This window comes from Amborella trichopoda, chromosome 6 (genome assembly GCF_054954075.1).
Source record: "Amborella trichopoda isolate Santa Cruz 75 chromosome 6, AtrichopodaSantaCruz75HAP2 v2.0, whole genome shotgun sequence".
NCBI classification, from domain to species: domain Eukaryota; kingdom Viridiplantae; phylum Streptophyta; class Magnoliopsida; order Amborellales; family Amborellaceae; genus Amborella; species Amborella trichopoda.
Window position 1 is genome coordinate 10,305,056 of NC_142341.1, and position 22,577 is coordinate 10,327,632.

Sequence of the window (22,577 nt, forward strand, 5' to 3'; positions counted from 1 at the left end):
AATCGGTCGGATTAAGCCTTAAGAAATAGGGGTACTATATTATCATTTCATTTTTTTCATCAATTTGGGAATATTGAGATGTTCTTTCCCTGTTTGAACTTATGTTAACCATTAAATTTGCATTATATAAAAGAAAAATCGTAAAATCATCATTGATAAAATATATAATCATACATGAACTACAATAAAGAATTGATTAAATCGATGAAAAAATGGCCACTAAAATCTCGAATTATTGTATTATCTTTTATTTTATTTTTTCCTTTTATTTTTTTGATGATATTATTTTCTTCCTTTTATTTTTTTTAGAAGATAAATTGTTTTTTGACAAGAAATGCTTGTTGTATTATCTTTTATTTCAATTTTTTCCTTTTATTTTTTTGATGATATTATTATTTTGTGTTTTATTTTTGCCTTAAATAATATCATAAAAAATAATATCAAGGAAGAAAATAATGGCATAAAAAAAAAAAGCATTTTATTTTTATCTTCCAAAAAAAATAAAAAGAAAATAATAATATCATCAAAAAAATAAAAGGAAAAAATTGAAATAAAAGATAATATAACAAGCATTTCTTGTCAAAGAACAATTTATCTTCTAAAAAACATAAAAGGAATAAATTAATGTCATCAAAAAAATAAAAGGAAAAAATAAAATAAAAGATAATACAATAATTCGATAATTTAGTGGCCATTTTTTCATCGATTTAATCCATTCTTTATTGTAGTCCATATATGATTATATATTTTATCAATGATGATTTATGATTTTTCTTTTATGTAATGCAAATTTAATGGTTAACATAAGTTCAAACAGGGAAAGAACATCTCAATATTCGTAAATTGATGAAAAAAAATGAAATGATAATGTAGTACCCCTATTTCTTATTGGATTCTTAAAAAACAACATTTATAATGAATTTTAATAATTTTTTCGGATTTTTTTTAAGGCTTAATCCGGCCAATTCTGCCGATTCTCGATCCGGATCGTCGATTCACCTATTAAGGTTTATAATTTTGACAAAAAGTAAAACTATTTTTTATGACATTTGACATAAGGAAAAAAGTTAACACCATGGAAGTTCAAATCTGAGACCTCCCGTATAGAAATCCAACGTGATAACCAACTCCCCGCTGCACCACATTTAGCATATTACGCTATAATAAATCAATATATTGATTTAACATCTCAACGTTGGGCATTGGGCATTGAGAATTATCCCACATCGAAGAGAGGTGGGACAAACCTTGGGTATATAAACAATTGAATTATCAGCTCTTCTAAACAAAATGCTGGGATGGGAACCACGTGCGGTGCACATAAGATTTTTGCACATGCGCGACGCACGCGAGATGTATTCACACGCGCTGAGCATGGTGACGTCAGCCACAACAGATCTTGTGACGTCATACTGGCGAGAGCCGCCGGTTTATGACATCATGAGGGCAGTTCACTGCTCAGAACCAACGATTCTACTCAAGAACCGGGTGATTCCCGGTTTTACACAAAAATCGGCACGGGGTCACCGATTCCCGTGCTGACTCGGATGAGTCCATTGCGACTCGCTCATTTTTAAACCACTGGTCTCAACCTGCAATTCTTCTACAACCAAGCTACATTTTCTTCTCATTCTAAGATTTTGAGGGACTCCCTTGGCATGATGCAACAATTATACTCAGATGGACATATGGAAGTCATGATTGGGAAGAAGATGTGTTTATTTATGAGAAGGCAACAGGAGAATTTGGCAAATGTGGCAATCAACTTATGTGGTACAAATCCTCCCAGGTAGGTCCTATTATTAATTTATTCTTTATCTTCTTAAAGTTTAATACATACTAGAATGTCTCATGGTGGTTAATGACTATCTATAGCATCCAATTTCCATTTTCAGCAGATTGGTGGAACTATTTAGTGAGGAAGTCGGAACCCTAAAAAATTCGCCATTAAGATCCTCAGTCAAAAGTTTGGTGCAAGTTGCGGCGAGTGAAATGGGAGAGTTTTCCAACGCATACACATGGATATGCAAAAAATGATGGAGCGCAAGAGGCTGAATGACTTGGTGTTTATGCACTATAACAATAGCTTGAGGAGGAGGTAATAGACTCCTATTTATCCATCATTATTCAATAAATGTAAAGTTCTAATTATGTTGAAACTTTAAATAATATGAATTATGTAGGACCTTGCAAAGATGAATATGTTTGGATCCCACTGACTTGGAGATGATCAATGTTGTAGAAGAATGGGTTATCAAGACAGAGAGGTCTGCTCTTGAAGCTATTGAGGAGCAAATGGATAATTGGATGGAGACATAACCACCACAAGAGGTAATTTTAAGTTTTTTACTGTTATTTATGTTTAACCTCTAAATACTTGAATTGGTTTATTTCTTAGAATACTATCATTATATTAATGACTTATTTTGCAATGCTATACTTTTAAAACTTATTAATCTGTAGTCTCTCTCATTAGAGTGATGGAGAAGATGATGATTTAAAGGTCAATCGAGGAATGCGATTATGAGGAAGGAAGAATAATGAGGAAGGAAGAGATGACAATGAAGAGGAAGTCTAGTGATTACATAATACATATGACTTGTGTTTATTTCTATTAGCTTTTATGAATAAGTGAAATGTGATCATGTAATTGACTATTGTAAGTTTGTAATAAGCAAACTGTGGCCCATGGGACGTGGAGTTCTGGTCTTGTGACTTTATGCTTATGTTAGACCTGTTCCTTCAAATTCAACAGTTCATTACTTCATTAAGGTTATTTTCATTGGTCTTGCTTTACTTCATTAAGTTCATTTTCATTGGTCTTGCTTGATGGGCAGTGCATCATGAGATTTAGAAATATGGACATAGCGTGTGTTGCAATTTTATTTCTTCCTAATATTCTTTTCTGAAATTTTTCCTATTTTCTATGTTTTCTGAATTTTTCCATATTTTTCTCTTTTTTCAAATTGTTTGAATCTTTTCTAACCCTTTTTTATTTATGACCGCCAGACTGGTGAACCGGGCCCTCTGACTCGACCGACTGAACGATGCCCTCACCAATTCAACCTCTGGTCAAGTCTTAACAACATTGACCAGATAACCAGATTGGAAGTTTTGAAGTTCGATGACACTAATTTTGTTGTAAACGGTAGTTTAGGATTTTAGAGTCTTATTTTCTTGCATCTATATAACATTAATAGAATATATTTGTCTAGCATTCATGGGCTATATTTGTCTATCTTCATGATTCGGGATGTATATTGTTTGCATTTGGTTGGATGTTGAACTTCATTACGGGCTTGTTCGATAACTAGAAGCAAGTTCATGAACTGTAAGTTGGAAGTTCCTGAAGAACTGTAAATTAGAAGTTACTTAAGAAGTTTATGGTTTCAATGTTTGATAACCACCCTGGGAAGTTCAGAAGTTCAAAGTTTCTGTGTTTGATACTTCCTGTGATATATGGTAAATATCTTATATTTATATTTACATTGATAATAATTTAAATATAAATATATAATATTTATAACACACTATAATATATGATATACTGTATTTTATATTTATTTTTAATATATATATATATGAAAATATCTTATATTACACAAATATATAACATATAAATATATATTTTATATAATATATATAACATAGTATAATATATAATATAGTGTATTTTATATTTATTTTATTATATAATTTACAATATATATTATATAATAAAATATATTATATTACATAAATTTATATATATAATATATATTATATATATTATATTACATAAATTTATAACACATATAACATAATAATGTACTTTTTATTTATTTTATTATTATAGATTTACATAAAATAATATAGTATATTGTACATTGTATTTTATATTTATTCTATTAATATATATTTTTATTATATAATATTATAAATACCGATTATATTTTATAATATTTATAACATACAATAATATATAATATATTGTATTTTATATTTATTTTTTAGTATCTTATATTATATAAATATATATTTTATATAATATATATAACATAGTATAATATATAATATAGTGTAATTTATATTTATTTTATTAAATAATATATAATATATATATATTATATTACATAAATGTATAATATATATAGCATAATAATGTATTTTTTATTTATTTTGTTATATAATATATTTATATAAAATAATATAATATATTATACATTGTCTTTTATATTTATTTTATTAATATATATTTTTATTATATAATATTATAAATATCTATTATATAATATTATAAATATCTATTATATAAATAAAATATGATATATAATAAAATATATTATATATTATACAAAAAAGTGTACTATATATTATACAATAAAATATATACATATATCATATATAACTTAATGTAAAATATGATATAGTGTATTTTATATTTATTTTATTGATATATATTTGTATTATATAAGATGTATATGTATCATATATAACGTAATGTAAAATATAATATAGTGTATTTTATATTTATTTTATTGAGATATATTTGTATTATATAAGATATATTATATAGTGAATTATTTTATTAATTTTTATTTTTATTATATAATATTCAGAAAATAATATTATATAATATATGCATAACATAATATTGTACTTTTCATTTATTTTATTATATAATATATATATATATTTATATAAAATAATATAATATATTATACATTGTATATATTTTTATTATATAATATTATAAATATCTATTATATAAATAAAATATATTACATATTATACAATAAATTATATTGTATATTATGCAATAAAATATATACATTTTATATAGGGGGGAGGGGGGGGAGGGTTCATAAAAAAAAAGTTCCCAGTTTAAGTTCCAACCCTTGGGTTGGAACTTTTTTTTAAAGCAAGATTGGAACTTGAACAGTTCCTTGAAGTTTTGTTTGAAGTTCAATATTTTTATCAAACACGAAACTTGATCAGTATTAAGAAGTTCTAAACTTCCAAGAAGACACTTCCTGTTATCAAACACGTCCGTGAAGTTGGAACATGGAAGATGAGAGCCATCTAAATGCAATAAAATCATTGAATGTCAAATTAGAACTTCATCGAGTGTATGCCAAACACAGTGTTCCAAAAAACATCGGCCGGCGTCTAGGCAGATGGAGGAGCTAGGCTGCCCAGGGCTTAGGCAGGCACCTAAGTGGCTGCCAAGGGCAAGGGGCACTAAGGAAAGCCCACCTAGGATTATGGATCCTAGGCACCCCCTAGGGTGGTTGGTCTGCCTAACCCCCCCCTAGCCTCCCAAGGTGGCGCCGCAGCACGGGGCAAACCGCTTTTTGAATCAATGTTCAAACATGAAAAATAATAAGGCAATGAACAATTTATATTTTACATTTTTTTCTAAAGTTTTCTTGTATTTTTCAGGTCTTTCCTAATTTTAAAAAATTCTACTAAATTTTTTTTATTTTTCCATATTTTTCTGGTTTTGTTTTGTTAATTTTTGGATTGGACTAAACTAGCTAACCCAAATCATGCCAGCCTAGGATTTTAAGCATTGGTGGCATGTAACTCCTTGTGTCATTGCAACCAGTTTAGCATGATGTTAAAATGAGTAATAATACAAGAAAATAATCAGTGGAATATAAATATAGCAACATCAAGAAGGAAAAGGAAAAGTTTCGCAAGTTCAAAGTTGATTCTCACCCATCATCTGAAGAACATAACTCAAGTCAGGCTTAAATTCCTGAAAGAAGTTTATGTGATACTATCAGTTCTACAATCCATATCAGTATCTTTCAATAATCCATAGAAAAATTCACATAAATATCCCCCACATTCTTTAAAATTTAAAAAATATACCCAATATTTTACATTTTACATTCTTTTCCCATTTTTTAAGATCACATCTAGTATTTCAATTTTATATTTTTTATTATACACCAGATTGATTCACAGAGATTTCAAATATTGAAACCACATTTCTCGACACTACTTGAAGGGAGCGCTTTACTTAAACAGTTTAGAGCCTCGGCTCTGTACAACCGCTATACATATACATAAATATATATATAGGGAAAAGTTAATATAGAGACAAGGCTCTAATCAATCAAATCGGAGCCTACCACAAAAATTTTACTAGAAGAGGTTGTTTTGATGCCCAAATATCCTCAAATTGATCATCTCGACATCAAGACATATGGACATGAGAAAAAAAAATGGATTTCAAGTTTTGGAAATAGTGTATTTTGTAATGCGTTTTTGTATCATCAATTTTCAAGATTTTTAAGTTTTCATAGATTTGTCGATCTAAACTATTTTTGACGCATTGAACTTTATAAATAAAGATGAAAATATATTTTAAGACTATCACAAAGATTTCCAATATGGAAACAACATTTCTTCACACTATTTGAATCCAGGATCTAATTTGATTGTTTAGAGCCTAAGCTAGACAAACCGCACCCATATATGTGCATGTGTGTGTGTGTGTGCATATATATATATATATATATATATATATATATATATATATATATATATGAAAAATGCTGGCGTAGGCCCACTAGCCTACAGCTACATATGAGCCCAACGGCTCAGATTCAATATGGGCTGATATGACGGATACGACCTCATTTCGTATTTGAATTTTAATGTTTTTTCTACAAATCCAAATCACGTGAAATTTTAAGCGTCTATTCTTGTCACCAATACGCACCTAATAAAAATATTAAATAAATAATTCACAATATATAAATTGATTAAAATAGCCCTAAAAAGTTTGAGAGGTATTTTGGTCAATTTATTTTTCACAAACTAGTTTTTTGATATTTTTACTGGATTCTCCTATTTTTATAGAACACACGACCAAAATTTCAAGTAATTTGGATTCATGGAAAAAAATTAAAATTCAAATACAAAATACAATCGTGATCATTGGATCGGCCCAGACTGAATCTGGGCCGTTGGGCACATATGTAGTTGTAGGCTAGTGGGCCTACGCCAGTGTTTTCCTATATATATATATATATATATATGAGTGAGTGAAGCTACCGAACGCTTGACAGCTATAACGAATAGTAATATAGGTGAAATCTCAGTCGTCAGATCTTCATTTGGTGATTCAAAATACGTATTATACACCAGATTGAGCACAATTTTTTTGTGTTTATACTTATCACCATCATGCATATGTAGAAAATACATGAAGAATAATTAAATAAAAATAAATAACCAAATATCTGTACAAATTTTAGGGGTTGTTTTGTCATTTTCCTTATTTAAAATTGTTATTTTTTATATTGTTTAAAGACGAGTTGTAGTGAAAATTATGGTCACCAAAATTTGAACTCAATCCAATGCATAGAGAAATAAAATAAAATTGAACATCTAGATGTGCTTTTAAAAATTGAGACATGAACGTAAAATATAAAACATGGGGTTATTTTCTAAATTCCAAAAAAAAGGGAAATATTTATGTAAATCTCCCTAATCCATACACAAATTTCACTCTGCTCTATAACCAAACTGAATCTCAAGCTTCATCGAGAGAGAATGGAGTAAAACATAATAGCCAATGATAGCTTACAGTAAACATCACAATCCCAGCAGGGGTGGCACAATCTGATGTGAAGTTGTTAATATCAGTCAAAAAGGAATCCACCAAAGTTTTTCTAGTAGAGATCTGAGCATATCATCATATGAAGCCCCATGAATCAATATCAAGTGCATGATAAGTACAAAGTGAGAAATTTAGAAAGAAAGCCATTAAAGAACACCTTAACTACAAATGGAAAAAATAAAATACAGTAAGGAAAACCAAGCAAAGAAACATCTCGACAACCGCAGCAGTGATAAACACTGCACAGAAGTTATTGCACAAGTGTACTAAACATCAAGAGTATAATGTGCTCTCCACTGCCTCAATAGAAATGAACATTGCAAAGATGAGTTTCACTCCATTGAGGGTAACATTCATCCCTTTTGGATCCTAACTAGTCTCAACTTAATCAAATTTGTTATATAGATATTCTTGTAGTCAAACTGTCCAACCCGGCAAATCAACACTTAGCACCAATCTGGGAGAGTATTTATTACTGGTCGTTCTTGGATACAAAGAGTGAAGATGAAACTTAGTGGGGTCCACCAGGAGATTCACTCAACTAAAATTTTAACAACCACCATCCACCAAGGGAGTGAATGGTTAATGCTCATTTGGAGTACTGCATGAAATACCTTTTTCTACATATGGATTATATGTTCACCTTTGCACTTCACAACTAGCAACTGGAAACATCATGTAACCGGGTGCAGTCAATCCATGAACAGTTTCCCTAATAGCATGTACGACAAAACTTGACTTTGAAATCTTGGTGTATAAATTATTTTAGTAATGAATAATAGTTACCTATCTTCTATATATAAAGCGCGAGTTCGCTTTTAGAGAGTACGTGCCGAAACAATAGAAATTGCGTGCTAGTGTTTGCCATCATATGTATTTGTAATCCCCCGCTTAGTCCGCAGTTTCGCAGGTTCAGCCGCCATGTCTGAGCGAAATATAATATATTCAATAGTTCTCTAAGATATTGCGAAGTTGATCTTATGGTGTATTATGTCTTATGCCATGACATGGCATGTTAGACATTAGTAGATCTAGTACACATCACTAGGTATATTATATAATGGTAGTATATTATATTTTATTGTATGATATGGATATGTCATTATAGTATAATGCATATATCGATATTTACTATTTCCATTTATGATGCATATGATATCTATGATGCTTGATATCTATGATATCCATGTACTATGGCATCTATGATATGTGTATTTTATTATATAATGAGAATATTTATCGAGCTTTGCATATTGCTTCACGTGAGCATTTATTGCAGTATATTATTTCAATATATCTTACAGTTAGCATAATAAAGGGTGGGAGGAAATGTTTTGTGGTCTTGCGGGAGTGTATTTATACATTTATTCCTTATCACAAAAAAGTTACAATATTCTTAGAGCATATTTTTTAAATATATATTCCTAAAGCAGATTTTGAAATTTTTTATCTAAAAAAATATGGTTTCTCAAGTGTCTAACGCGAGGGAGTACTCCTATAATGTGCTCCTATGGGATCATGTACGGTACTTTTTCTCCTTCTAGAGTTTTAACTCCATGGCATATATTACGTACTAAGTAATATTATTTAATTATATATATTATAGTAAACATAGGAATGTGTGGGATGAATTTTTTTGTGGTCCTGTGGGACTGTATTATACATTTATTCTTTATGACATAAAAGTTGCTATATTCTTAGAGCAGATTTTTAAATATATTCTTGGAGCAGATTTTTTAAATGTTTCATCTAAAAAAATATGAATAAATATGAATATGATTCTTAAATGTCTAACCCGTGGGAGTACTTGCCCTTCCAAGGTTTTAACCCATGGCATTTAGTACGGTATAATGTTTTAAGCTTTTTCCATTTCAAGAAGATTTTTTTATGCTAAAATTTTGTTTGGTTAAAACATAAATTTCATAATATTTTATGGAGAAGTATAGAATGAGACCATTTACTTTTGATACAAGGTGGTCACAATAAATTTTGACCATTGGATGTGAAATTGGGTGGCAACATTTATTCCATTGACCAAGCTCAGTGTTTCAAAAAGCGCTAGGCGGCACTTAGGCGAGGGGGGGGGGGGGGTCTAGGCCCCCCAACGCCTAGCCAGACGCCTAGAACCTGGGCGGCCCAGTAAAAAACTTCTTTTTTTTTGGTTTTTCTCTCTCAAAAATAGCCTCTAATGGGTTTTAGGTTAATTGGAAACCTAAAATCCACAATTTTGTACCTTTAGTATTAAAAAAAAGACCCAAAATGACTCAAAAATGTCCTCAACGAGCAGCATTTCTGCCCTTAGGCAGGGCGCAGGCCCTGGGCGGCCGCCCAGGTGGGTTCCCAGGTGCCCGAGGATGCCCCGCCTAATTTGGCCGCCTAGGCCTGGGCGCATCTGGACTGCCTCGGCGGCCACCCAGGCGCTAAGCGGTCCGCTTTTTGAAACACTGCTCAAACTTCAAAAGAAATTTTCTCGAACTTTGTGAAATGCCCAAGCCTTCAAATTTCACATCGGATAATTGTTAGTAATTATCACCACCTTGTATCAAAGGTAAATGGCCTCATTGTATACAATCCCATATTTTACATAATATAGAGAAAAAAAATTATATTCATAAATATCTTTCAAGACGTTTATGATATGAGATCTTGAAAGCATAATGTATGCCTCAAGGTTCACCTAAGTTTTATGACCCCGCTGCCTCTCCACCGAAAAGTCTGAAATTTCAATGTAAGTTAAGTTTTTCATAATATTATAATCTATCATATGTGTTATTATAATATAATATATGACATACTATACTAGATTTTAAATCAAGTGAAAGAATTGAGGTAGTCAATCATAGTTTATAAAATACTTTGTCTTCTTCTTCATATAATATAACCTTTAATATTTAATATATGAATATAATATGTAATGAATTATATTATATATTACTATATAAATAATATATTACCCTCTATTAAAAATGGAGTCCATGTAAACACTTAACTTACTATAATATACTGTTAATTACATTATATAGTCCATATTGTATTACATTAAATCACAAATTTATATAAAATCTATAAACTGGTAGTAGATATTTGATATTAATTATTAATATTTGGAGATGAAAACAATAATTTACATTAAAGATCACAACAAAAAATCAATTATTGGATACGAATCATAAATTTCCTTTTATATACTCAAATTGTAATTAATATTTTAATTAAATATATCTTATTATATTCTAAATCACCAATAATAAAATTAATAATAATAACTCATTTGATCAATGCTTAATGGGTTTATTTAATGGGAAAGCTTTCTAGGTGACCCCACCCATATATAGTATATGCGACCCTTCGTCTTAGCCGTCAGATCAGAGTAGATGGCTGAGATGGCTTGAGTCACAAGGTCACAAGCCAGCTTTTAACCGTCAGATTTTGATCAGACGGCTTATAGTTTTTTATTTTATATTTTTATTCTACAAATAATTTTGAAGCAAAATTTGAGACATGCATAGATCTGGCAAGGGCACACATGATAAAAATAATAAAATATCATTTTCAATGATAAAAAAGGACCAAAATACCCTTAAAATTTTCAGGGGCATTTTGGTCATTTATTTTTGAAGAAAATATTTGTTTTTTATTTTAAGTTCGCCCTAATTTTATGATGGAACGCCCAAAATTTCATCCCAAAATGTTTTGTAGTAAAAAATGAAAAAAAAAAAAAAAGTGTTTGGCATGACATTGTGGTATGAACAATCATAGCCGTCCGATTCAGATCGAATGGCCAAGAAGTGGGGTTACATATAACTTATATGTAGGTGGGGTCACATAGAAACATTTACCTTATTTAATTACCAACTATGCATATATTATAAGATATAATTACTATAAGATAATAATGTTAATATAACATATATTGACAATATTAGGTAATGGTGATTATCTATAATAATTACCAATAATGTTAAATATTTCACATTATTTTTTATCATAAATCAAATACTCAAATTAAAAAATGAAAAATAAAAACTTATAATATATCAAGATGAAATCTTAAATTTATAGGTCAATATTATATTATACTACATTATATTCAATTATTTGTAACTTTGGTTCTTATTCATATAAACATTTTTCGAATTTTCTACTCCCGTGGATACATACTGCACATGTGATTTATTAAATTAAAACTCCATGTAAATAATAAAATTTTAATTTTTCTCTTAAAAGTAAGTTCTTTCGTAATTTTGAATTGCACTGTAAATTTTATTTAAAAATTACAATGAAAATCACCTACTACATTCAGAAGGAGCTTCATTACAAATAAATATATATTTCAAATTTCCAATTAATATAGTAGTATACTTACTTTAAAAAAAATTGATGCATAATTCTTAACATTGATAAATTTTTCTTTTAAACTTCCGTTATGACCGGTGCCCTTGACGGCCTTTTTTTTTTTTTTTAAGTAGTGTTTGAAGACATTTTTCAGCACCTTAGTCCCTGATCAGGAATAAAGAGGTACCAAGTCAATAAAGCCTCAACATATAGTGAATGTCCCAACAGTCTCATAATTGCCCCAGATTGGGTCAGAATTTTCCAAGTACTTCAAAATGCCATCTGCCAAGTTTTGTCGCGATCCAACATGTCTAAGGCAGTGCAGAAAAAGAAACCATTTCGAAAAAATCGGCCTTAAGCATCCCGAAACGGACCATGTAACTAGAACTCTATTCTCAACGCATTAAACAGTTGTGGTATCACCGTCATTGCATACGGCACGGTCGAAAACCCCTATGGGTCAAATTTCGGCTTAAACGGACTTTCCAGGACAAAGTTATGTGTGAAACATTTAAAAGGGGTAGGCCGCACGCTATTCCCATGTGACCTCCCTGCACCAATCTCCATTAAAGGAGGTTGATGTGCACAGTCCCGAGCAGCAACTTCAAAGGCCCGTATCTCACTCGCTCTGAGTCGGATCGCTATCAAATTTGGTGAGCATGTTCGTCTCATCAAGACGAGCGTTTTGATATGTGGCACGACCTGTGACGAATGTCCGAACAGGGACAAAAACCAGAGAGAAGTTACCGATCTATGAAGAAAGTTGCAGAAAAATCAGTAGCAGCACGCCTCGCTCGAGCAACTGTATCACGACACTCGCATACCCGATCGACGCAAAGCCAGTCGCATTATGTGCGTAAGGTTCAAGGCTATCTCTGGCCCGAACCCCGCGTACAATGAACGGTTGGATTTCACACAAGGAGGCATCGAAGCTGCTGTAAATTTCAGCTACCGGATTTCAAAATTCCAGTCAAAAACCCAAATCGACAAAATCTTCGTCAGGACACGAAATCGAGCTGCGTTTGTTGTCACGCGATCCTGACGGCATGCTTAGTGTGATACAGCGAAGAAACTAAAGAAAAACATAAAGAAATAAGCACACTATTGATCCGAAGTTTTCAAGATTCATCCAAATTTCAAGTCGCATGATCGTGCCTTAAAAACACTATCCATGGCTCAAAGTTGGTATCAAATCGATCGTCATGCCGAGCCCTACAAGAAAACAATCATCTTCGGTCAAACGAGCACCAGAGCAACCCCGGATCTTCCACGGAAGATCACGCAAGTTCTAAGGGAGCAGCAGGGACTGTTTTAGAATTTCACACATTGTTGGGCAGGGACAAAACAGTCCTTTTGCACCCAATTTTAGAATTTCTTTTAATTCAATTAAATTGTAATTATCATCAATTTAGGTAGTTTTTGGGCATCCAACCATGTTTGGGCCCAATTCTATAAGTACGTGCTAAACACAATTGTTATAGAACCCTTGATTATTCAATACTCATCAATAAAATTTGAGAGTTTTCATGTTCAAATTGTGAGCAAGTCTTGGAGAGAGAAGAAAAGGTCTGATACCCTTTGGTGAAGATAATTTTCTCTCTTTTTCATCTCTTTCTCTCTCCTCACATCTCTCCCTTTCTCTCCTCTCATCTCTCTCTTTCTCTCTCCTCTCATCTCTCTCCTCTCATCTCTCTCCTCTCATCTCTCTCCTCTTCTTTCTGTCTTTCTATCTCGTCATCTCTACCTCTCTCTTTCTCTCTCCTCTTGTCCATCTTTCTTTCCTATTTCTCCTTTGATCTTCTTTATCCACTTTCCTTCTTTTTCTTTTTCTTTCGTTTCTCTCTCTTGTCTTTCCTACTTTCTCTTTGTACTCTCTCCTTCTCTGTTCATGCATGGTGGAGTCTATCGCGGAGCATGATGTCTTCTTACTTCAGAGACACGAACAGCGAGCCGGGCCTCAACCCGAGTGGCGGGCCGGGCCTCTGTCAAAGTCTCCCTGTCTTCCTTTCTGTCATGGACAGTGGAAGCACATCGCCGTCAATGTTCTCTTTCTTCTTAATTGTCTATTATGGACGGCAGAAGCACATCGTTGTCCATGTTTTCTCTCTCATATTCTCTGTCATGGACGGCAGAAGCACATCGCCACCTATGTCTTCTTTCCCTTCTCTCATTCTTTGTCATGGACGACGAAAGCACATCGACACCCATGTCTTCTCTCTCTTCTCTTATTCTTTTGTCATGGATGGCGGAAGCACATCGCCGCCCATGTCTTCTCTCTCTCCTATTCTCTGTCAGGGACGGTGAAGGCACATCGCCACCCATGTCTTCTCTCTCTTCTCTCATTCTTTTGCCATGGACGGCGGAAGCACATCGCCGCCCAAGTCTTCTCTCTCTTCTCTCATTCTATTGTCATGGACGGCGAAAGCACATCGCCGCTCATGTCCTCTCTCTCTTCTCTCATTCTTTTATTATGGACGGCAGAAGCAAATCGCCGTCCATGTCTTCTCTCTCTTCTCTCATTCTTTGTCACAGACGGCGAAGGCTTATTGCCACCCGTGTTTTCTCTCTCTTCATACCCTTCTGTCATGGATGGCGGGAGCTCATCGCAGTCCATGTTCTTTCCTTTCTTTTCTCTCATCGCCGCTCATGTTCCCTGGCTCTCTTCTCTCTCTTTCTTCTTCATTCTTTTCCTTCTGTCTTTCCTCTTTCCCTTTTTCCTTTCTCCCTCATTGCTCATCTCGTCGTCTTCTCACATGCACGACATCGGTAGTACTGTGCATGTTTCCCTTTCTCTCTCTTCTTTCTTCTCTCTCATTTGACCAAGAGAGGCTGAGACAAATATTGCCATGGTAGTCTTGTCATCTAGCAGTATTGTCATTGAGCCGATGTTAGTTACTGTGCCCGCCTTACTGCCACGATAGGCTAGCCATTGTGCTAGGCTGGCCGATGATGGTTCGGGCGTCTAATAGTATTTATGTTGTGCCGGTCTTGTTACCGTGCCCGTCTTTCTACCACACCGAGACAATCACTTGCTGATCTAGCTGCTGCAATAGTCTCGCCACCTAGTCAAAATTCCTCTGATCTACCTCTTTCTTCTTCTTTTACTTACCCTCTTACCCTTTTCTTCTTTTGGATGTACACGTCCATGTACATTCGCTCAAAGACAAGGTGGGGTCTCTTTCGGCCCACTTGTGTTGTAAAATTAACCATGGGTGTGTGATTGTAGAAACAAGAGAGTACAAGCCAAGGGAGGCGATTCCGAACCAGTTCTACGATTGGGGGGCTTTTAACGTGATCTAAGAGGACGCCCACGTGAGCCTGCCCAAGAAAGTCCCGAACCCACCTTAAATTTCTCTCATCGGTTGGTCTACCTGCCCTCGCTCCTGAGCGAACTTCCAGAGAGCGATCTCAAAGTCCCTAGTTCTCCTAAAACCCGAGACGTGTGTCGCCCTATCATCCAGATGAGGAGCACCTAACCAACTTGGCGACTCCACCGAGGACTTACTACCCCTTCGTCGGGTCGTTCTTGTTTGGCTAGTTTTTCCTTCTTTTTATGTTTTCACACACCACATGGCTGCTGGGTTTCTTAACCCATTTATCCGAATCGGAGATTTTCTGATCCCCACATTCGCGAGCATCCCCCCAAAACAAGTTCCTTGAACTTCGTTCCCAACCTTCCTTTTGAGCAAAGACCCAGTGTCTAGCTCCCAAGTCTTAACCTGGATAGGCGTAAGGAGGGACTTGAAGGTCCCTAACTCCCCTTCTCCTTGCCCTAGTGGAACTTCCACTGAGGTGCCATGCATCGGTGGCACATACGCCGCCACTCACAGCATGCACGCTGTCACCGGCAAGTCACTTGTCGGTCGTATTGCCGAGGCACGCCGGAAGGCTGCCCAATCCCTTTCTACAAAAGGCAAAGAAGTTGTCGTTGCCTCAGTGGATCGCCGCAAGGCTACCCCCCACATTCCTGCACCACCACGAGTCTCTACCCTTAGAGGCTCGGCACATCGAGGCAGAGACCCTGGGGCCTCCACCTCTTGCACAAACTATAAGGCTCGTGGGTCATCCACTGGACACACACCTCATAGCAACTTTTATGTTACCTCAAGTCAACATCTAGGATCAGGCCTCCTAAGGCCAAGTCCTGCACACGTTGTGCATTTGCATCCCACCACTCGGGACAATGCCATCGCTGCGTCAACCCGAGTACACAGAAGACGACCCCCTCGTCCTCCTACTCAGCACACACTAGCGCACACCGTAAGGGGCAAGCTTCTATCTGTTCTCTTACAAACACCTGCTCGCGGTTCTCGGCCCCCTAGGGCCAAACCACTTGCTCGAGCCCGAGCTGACCCCCAAGTCACCCGTGATCCTTTTTCAAGGGACGCACACGTGTCGCCGTCACAGACAGCCCCTCGCCCCCGACTCAGGCGTCCTCATGAGTCAACCCTGCTTTTGCCTGCTCCTCCTTCTTTGAGCAAGCACCTCCAACCTTGGTAATCAAAGACCTTCCCCAAGAGTACCATCTTGAACCAGCCCCATCATCTCGTCCGTGTCTCTAGAGGCTATAAGAGAGCTCGGGGCAATGACCTGATGGGAGACCAAGTCCTTCTTCTTCCCCGGCCCAGGTTGACTCCAATCCCTGGCCCTCATCCTTTGCCAGACCTGATGGAGACAGCCCTTTCTTGCGCAAGGCCCGACCAGCCACAGTCTCAATCGCAATTTTGGCATGAGGTCTATCAAAACCTCAAAGCTAAACACGATAGGGGTCTGCAAATTCTGACTAGGGAAGCAACCAAGACGATCGGGGAAATTAGCTCTGATGACCCTCTTCACCTGAACCCCTTCTACCCTATTCAGATGACAAGCCTGAAGAAGAAGTCCATGAACCCTGCACTGTGGTTAGTGTTGAAGAAGATGACCCAGGCACTCAGCAGCCACGGTCCCAAGACCGTCGAGAACCGGTCCTCACGCGATCGGCATACAGGACTCGAGTCCAGTCGGGGCATGCTGATCCCTTGCTGACCAATCTGCCACGTGCAACCCGTCAAGCCCGAAAGCTCTCAACTGCAGCTAACATTGACCTCCCTGGAGAAACAGTCAGCGTAATGGTTATAAATGAGCTAGCAACTCTCAGGAAGAGCGCATGAATAGACTTGAAGACATGGTGCGCACAATGATGGAGAAGATTGATCGCATAGATGCCGCACGACAATCGGCTAATCATGAGGTCGAATCCCATCACTCAGATGATGCACCTCCAAGGCAGCCCCTTCCCTCTGCCTCACAGGACAATTCTGTCCCTCACTCCATCGCACAGTCAGACATCGATTCTATGGTGACCCATAGCTTAAAGAACAGATAAATCTCAGGAATACAAGGTGCAACGCCTTATCAAAAGTCGTACCCTTCATACATTGACCAAGTAACGTTTCCTTCAGAATACAAGAAAGGGAAGTTTCCCCTATTCAATGGAACCACCTCCCCGAACCAACATATCACCCACTTCCAAGCAGCATGTCGAGAGACGGCGGCTGATGGTAGACTCCTTCTCCGTTAGTTTGTTGAAACCCTTGATGGCCCAGCTTTCCAGTGGGATGCTCGGCTTCCCCCAAACTCAGTACATACTTGGGAGAAAATGGAGAAATTGTTCCACCAGCGTTTCTATGAGGTCGAGAGAGAGGTTCAAACACCATCAAGCTGCTCACCTTGACCCAAGATCCCGATGAGCCTGTGGATCAATTTATATCAATTGTGGAGAAATTTGACCGCTCGCCATCCCAATCCCATGACTGAGAAAGAAGCGGGTCAAACCTGTGTGCGAAACATGCGACCTGAGATTACTCTACATGTTGAGGCCTCCAACCCGACTTCCATGTTAGAGCTGATCTCCAAGTCGATCCGTATAGAAAGTCTATCAAGCCACCATGGAGGGTCACGACAACAGTCTGCAAGCTCAGGAAACATTCAAGGCAATGGTAGCCCTCTAGGACTAATACCCGGGGCAACCAACCAAAATGAGTGAACAGCGCGACCATCACTGTAAGCAATTCAAAGAAGGCTCCCTCCCAAACTTTGGACCTCTCCAAAGGGGTAAACACGGCGAAAGCGCCTCAAACAGGCAAGCAACAATAGTCGTACAACCGGGTACCCACTTGCGAACCTTAATCAAGATGATTATTGGACCAGGCATAGGAACAAGGTGTCCTTTGAAAAGGAATGGGTCCTTGCACTATTCCGATTATTGCTGGAACAAAACATGATCGAGCTCCCAGAGACCAAGTTCCCTGTTCAAGTCGGACTCGATACCCAAGCAAACTATTGTGCTTACCATCGAAGGATTAACCACCCTACAAATGATTGCTACACGTTGAAAGACATTATCGAGGCTCAGATTCAGAAGGGCCAGATAAAGCTTGAAGAGCTAACGAAGGCATTCGGGGCAGTAGAAGCCGCCCATGCAGTAACAGTCCAAGTGGAAGAGGAAGCACCTGACCTCCTTCGCGCCCTGTTTGTCATGATGCTAAAAGAAGGCCTCATCACACCAAAGCCGGCAAGGCAGCGCCGATGCCTTCTCAGGGAACTAAGAACCATTGGTGCCCATACCATCAGATATGGGGCCACGACCTGTGCGAATGCTCCAGTTTCCATGATATAATCGCAAAGAAAATACAAGGATGCCAAGAATCTTACAACGTTCCAGTAAGTAATCCCCAAACCACTGCTCCACCGGTAAGAGAGGGCCTCTCAACTCAAGATCTGCGTAAAAAACGATTCAGATCTTGCAGAACCCTCAACTTCCCAGCCATGGATAGTCAGTCCATCACGGGCAGAGCAGACTCAAGTCCTTCAGGCGAGAAGCAGTACGTCAAGCTAGGGTAGTTCATAAACCTAGCAAGATGAATCAACCGCTGCCAATAAAAACCCGGAGAAGACGAGCACCAAGGCTGCTCGCCAGAGAAACAAGACTGCTCAACCATCAATTGAGCATGAATTTCTCAGGCCTCTTCCCCCATTGCCGACTTTGCAGGACTTCATCCCTGGCACGATCTTCCTCGCTTCCTCACCCCATCAAGAGGATGTACCCGAGCCATCTTCTACTCGGAGTACATTAAAAGCACTCCATAACGATCTAAGCAGGGGAAAGACCTAAAAGACTCCCTGCACATGTCCAATTCTAGTGATGGTGTAAAAAGCTGCCCAGATCGGTCTGATGAATTGAACGACCTTAAAAGTCCCTCAACTACTGACCCTTCTCCTTCTTCTTCTTCTTCTACTTCTCATCCTTTCTCTTTTATGTCTCCTACAGGTACAACCTTGAAGTGTCTAGACTTCGAGGCCCTTGACAGAAAATTTGAAGGAACCAATATAAGCAAGACGCAACGGAGGCGGTTGAAAAAGACGCTAGCTCATGCAGCTGGATTCTTAACAGTTGTTGAAGCCTTGGCGGCTCGAGCCAAAGCAGAGTCATCTTCTTCAAAGAAGCACAAGAAGTCAAAATCAAATAAATCCCAACGGCCCCCTGAGCCTAACTTTGAGCAGAGATTGAGAGAATCAAGGGGGCAGAGCTTCTATTTTCAGGAGGCTTGCCATATGGTACAAATCTCAAGAGCATCGCCCAGCACAGGGCAAATAAGCTTGAGATTGGGGAAAATGCTGCAGCCTCCACCTCAGAAGTCAGGCATCTTGAGGTTTCCTTGTTCATCACTTCTCCATTAGTGCCCATACCATCAGATATGGGGCCACGACTTGTGCGAATGCTCAAGTTTCCATGATAAAATCGTAAAGAAAATACAAGAATGTCAATAATCTTACAACGTTCCAGTAAGTGATCCCCAAGCCACTGCTCCACCGGTACGAGAGGGCCTCCCAACTCAAGACCCGCGTAAAAACGATTTAGATCTTGCGGAACCCTCAACTTCCCAGCCATGGATAGTCCATCACAGGGGGAGCAGACTCAAGTCCTTAAGGAGAGAATCAGTTCGTCAAGCTAGGGCAGTTCATAAACCTTGCGAGATGGATCAACCGTGCCAATAAAAACCAAGAGAAGACGAGCACCAAGGGCTTCTTGCCAGAGAAACAAGGCTGCTCAACCACCAATTGAGCAGGAATTTCTCAGGCCTCTTCTCCCATTGCCGACTTTGCAAGACTTCATCCCTGGCACGATCTTCCTTGCTTCCTCACCCCTACCCGAGCCATCTTCTACTCGGAATACGTCCAATGAGGGTGACGACGTTAAAAGCACTCCCCAACGGTCTAAGCAGCGAAAAACCTAAAAGACTCCCTACACACTTCTAATTCTGGTGATGATGCAAAAAGCTGCCCAGATCGGTCTAATGACGGAAACGACCTTAAAAGTCCCTCATCTACTGATCCTTCTCCTTCTTCTTCTTCTTCTACTTCTCATCCTTTCTCTTTTATGTCTCCTACAAGTACAACCTTGAAGTGTCCAGACTTCGAGGCCCTTGACAGAAAATTTGAAGGAACCAATAAGCAGGACGCAACGTAGGCGGTTGAAAAAGACGCCAGCTCAAGCAGCTGGGTTCTTAACAGTTGCTGACGCCTTGGCGGCTCGAGCCAAAGCAGAGCAATATTCTTCAAAAAAGTACAAGAAGTCAAAATCAAAGAAATCCTAATGACCCCCTGAGCCTAACTTTGAGCAGAGACTTTAGAGAATCAAGGGGGCAAAGCTTTTATTTTCAAGAGGCTTGCCATATGGGACAAATCTCAAGAGCATCGCTCAGCACGGGGCAAATAAGCTTGAGATCGGGGAAAATGCTGCAGCCTCTACCTCAGAAGTAAGGCATCTTGAAGTTTCCTTGTACATCACTTCTCCCTCACCCGAATACTTCAAGTAATCCACCCATCCTACAGCTTCCTGGGCTTCTTTCTCGCCCAAGTACCCAGGACAATCCACCCATCCTCCAATTCCCTGCGAGGCCGCTCGTCCCATATACCCAGCCACCTCTTAAGCCCCAACCTCAAACCTCCATCACCCAAACCAAGCCGGTTGTGCAATCAAGTCAGCCAGCAGGCCAAAGCAAACCTTCTCCACCTAAACCTGCTCCTCAACGCAAATCAGTGGCAGGGCCAGGAACACAAAAAGCTAATGATGAAAAGGTGAAATACAATGTGATGGGGCACTTAAGGAATGTTCCAGCCCTTCTCAGCATCTATGATGCTCTCATGCTCTCAAGGGACTATCGTATGGCTCTAATCCAGACCCTTTCCGATCCAGAGGAGTATGAGGCTGAAGTGGAACCCATTGAGGTGGACCCATCGATCTTGAGTGGATGTATGGCAATCACCTTCTTAGAGGATGATCTGCAATTGGGAGAAAAACTTCACAATCGCCCTCTCTTTGTGATCGGTGAATTACATACATAACCCAACAACCGAATTATGTTGGATGGAGGGTCAGCAGTCAACCTCATCCCGAGGAGAATCCTCACTCGATTGGGATTAGGTTTTGAAGATCTTACTCCGACTCATATCACAGGCCACATAGAGAATGCCTGGTCAGATGTCATCTGCCCCTCCAGGAATAATAAATTTGCATAAGAATAAAGCCAGGTAAGCGGCCAAGACGACAGAGTTGTCACTAGTCTCAGGTTGATAGATGGGAGGTGTCTCCTTAGCAATTGTCTTCCCCTTCTTTCTTGAAGAGCCTCGACCATCCTCAGGGAAATCCCCGAAAAAAGAACTTCACCCATTCGGTGAAGGTCACCCGACCGTTGCTAGATTTGGAATGAAGCAACTGGTATATCTCGAAAACTTTCTTAAGACTGGCAAGCGGCTCCTCGCTTCCTAAGCGAGCACCACCAAAGATGACCGAGTTCTGGGGCACGAATTCGTCATACATAACCGTGATCAGCGAAAGGCCGCCAATAAAATGAAGGTCCAGTAAAGAGATCCCTGCTCCCCTGCTCCCCCATGCCCAAGCAGCCAAGTGTTGCTAACATGACTCCATGTTTCCAGCAGCACCTTGATGGTATTGGAGCACCGATCATAATAGCTAGCTGAGCACTGAACTGCTGCTAGCAAAGAAGCACGTTCAGGAATGTCTCTGAATGCCATTCTCTCCCCCAAGGTGGGTAAATTGACATTGCACGCCACATTCCTATGCATGCAATGAAGGAGCGCCACCCCTTCTTCAATACTGACATTACCGTCACCTTCCCCCCGGACTTCAAAGCGAACAGGGTCGGTAACAAACGTGACGCTGAGAGGCCACTCTGGCTTGCACAATGCATTAATGAGCCAAATAGGCTCGCCCCTCGCTAGACTCTCACCAGTAAATTCACTGGTGCCAACCTCTCCTCCTCTCGGAAGGTTCTTTCGATTAGGGATACTGTGAGAGGACCCGGCCATCTTATCTAGGTTAAGGACGTACTCGTGTACAGAAATTATTAAGGCACGGGATGGTGTCGGCTCTGTTCTCAAATGCCTGCCGCCGGCTGTGTTCGTTAACGCCTAGCGCTAACTGTGTTCGCCGATACCAACGCCGGCTGGGTTCGCAAATACCAGTGCCGGCTGTGTTCTCCAAATACCGGCGCCGACTGTGTTCGCCAATACTTAGCGCCAGTTGTGTTTTCAAAGGACTACCGCGCTCGTTTTCAAATCTCCT

General features: G+C 38.2%; 1 protein-coding gene across 6 annotated transcripts in view; it reads right to left on the reverse strand.

Moving 5' to 3' along the window:
• Positions 1–22,577, reverse strand: part of LOC18438057 (F-box/LRR-repeat protein At5g63520) — a 65,831-nt gene that overhangs the window by 32,692 nt on the left and 10,562 nt on the right. For 3 of the 6 annotated variants that reach the window (XR_016057714.1, XR_016057713.1, XM_006848249.4), the window contains exons 5-6: positions 7,583–7,678; positions 5,701–5,740 (exon numbers count right to left, since the gene is read on the reverse strand). Coding sequence is in view for 2 of the 6 variants with exons in the window: in XM_006848249.4 (XP_006848312.1) it covers positions 5,701–5,740; positions 7,583–7,678 (136 nt within the window). In the remaining 4 variants the exon portion in view is untranslated. The remainder of the gene's footprint in view (positions 1–5,700; positions 5,741–7,582; positions 7,679–22,577) is intronic. The other 3 variants (XR_016057716.1, XR_016057715.1, XM_011626568.3) reach the window with 1 other exon arrangement.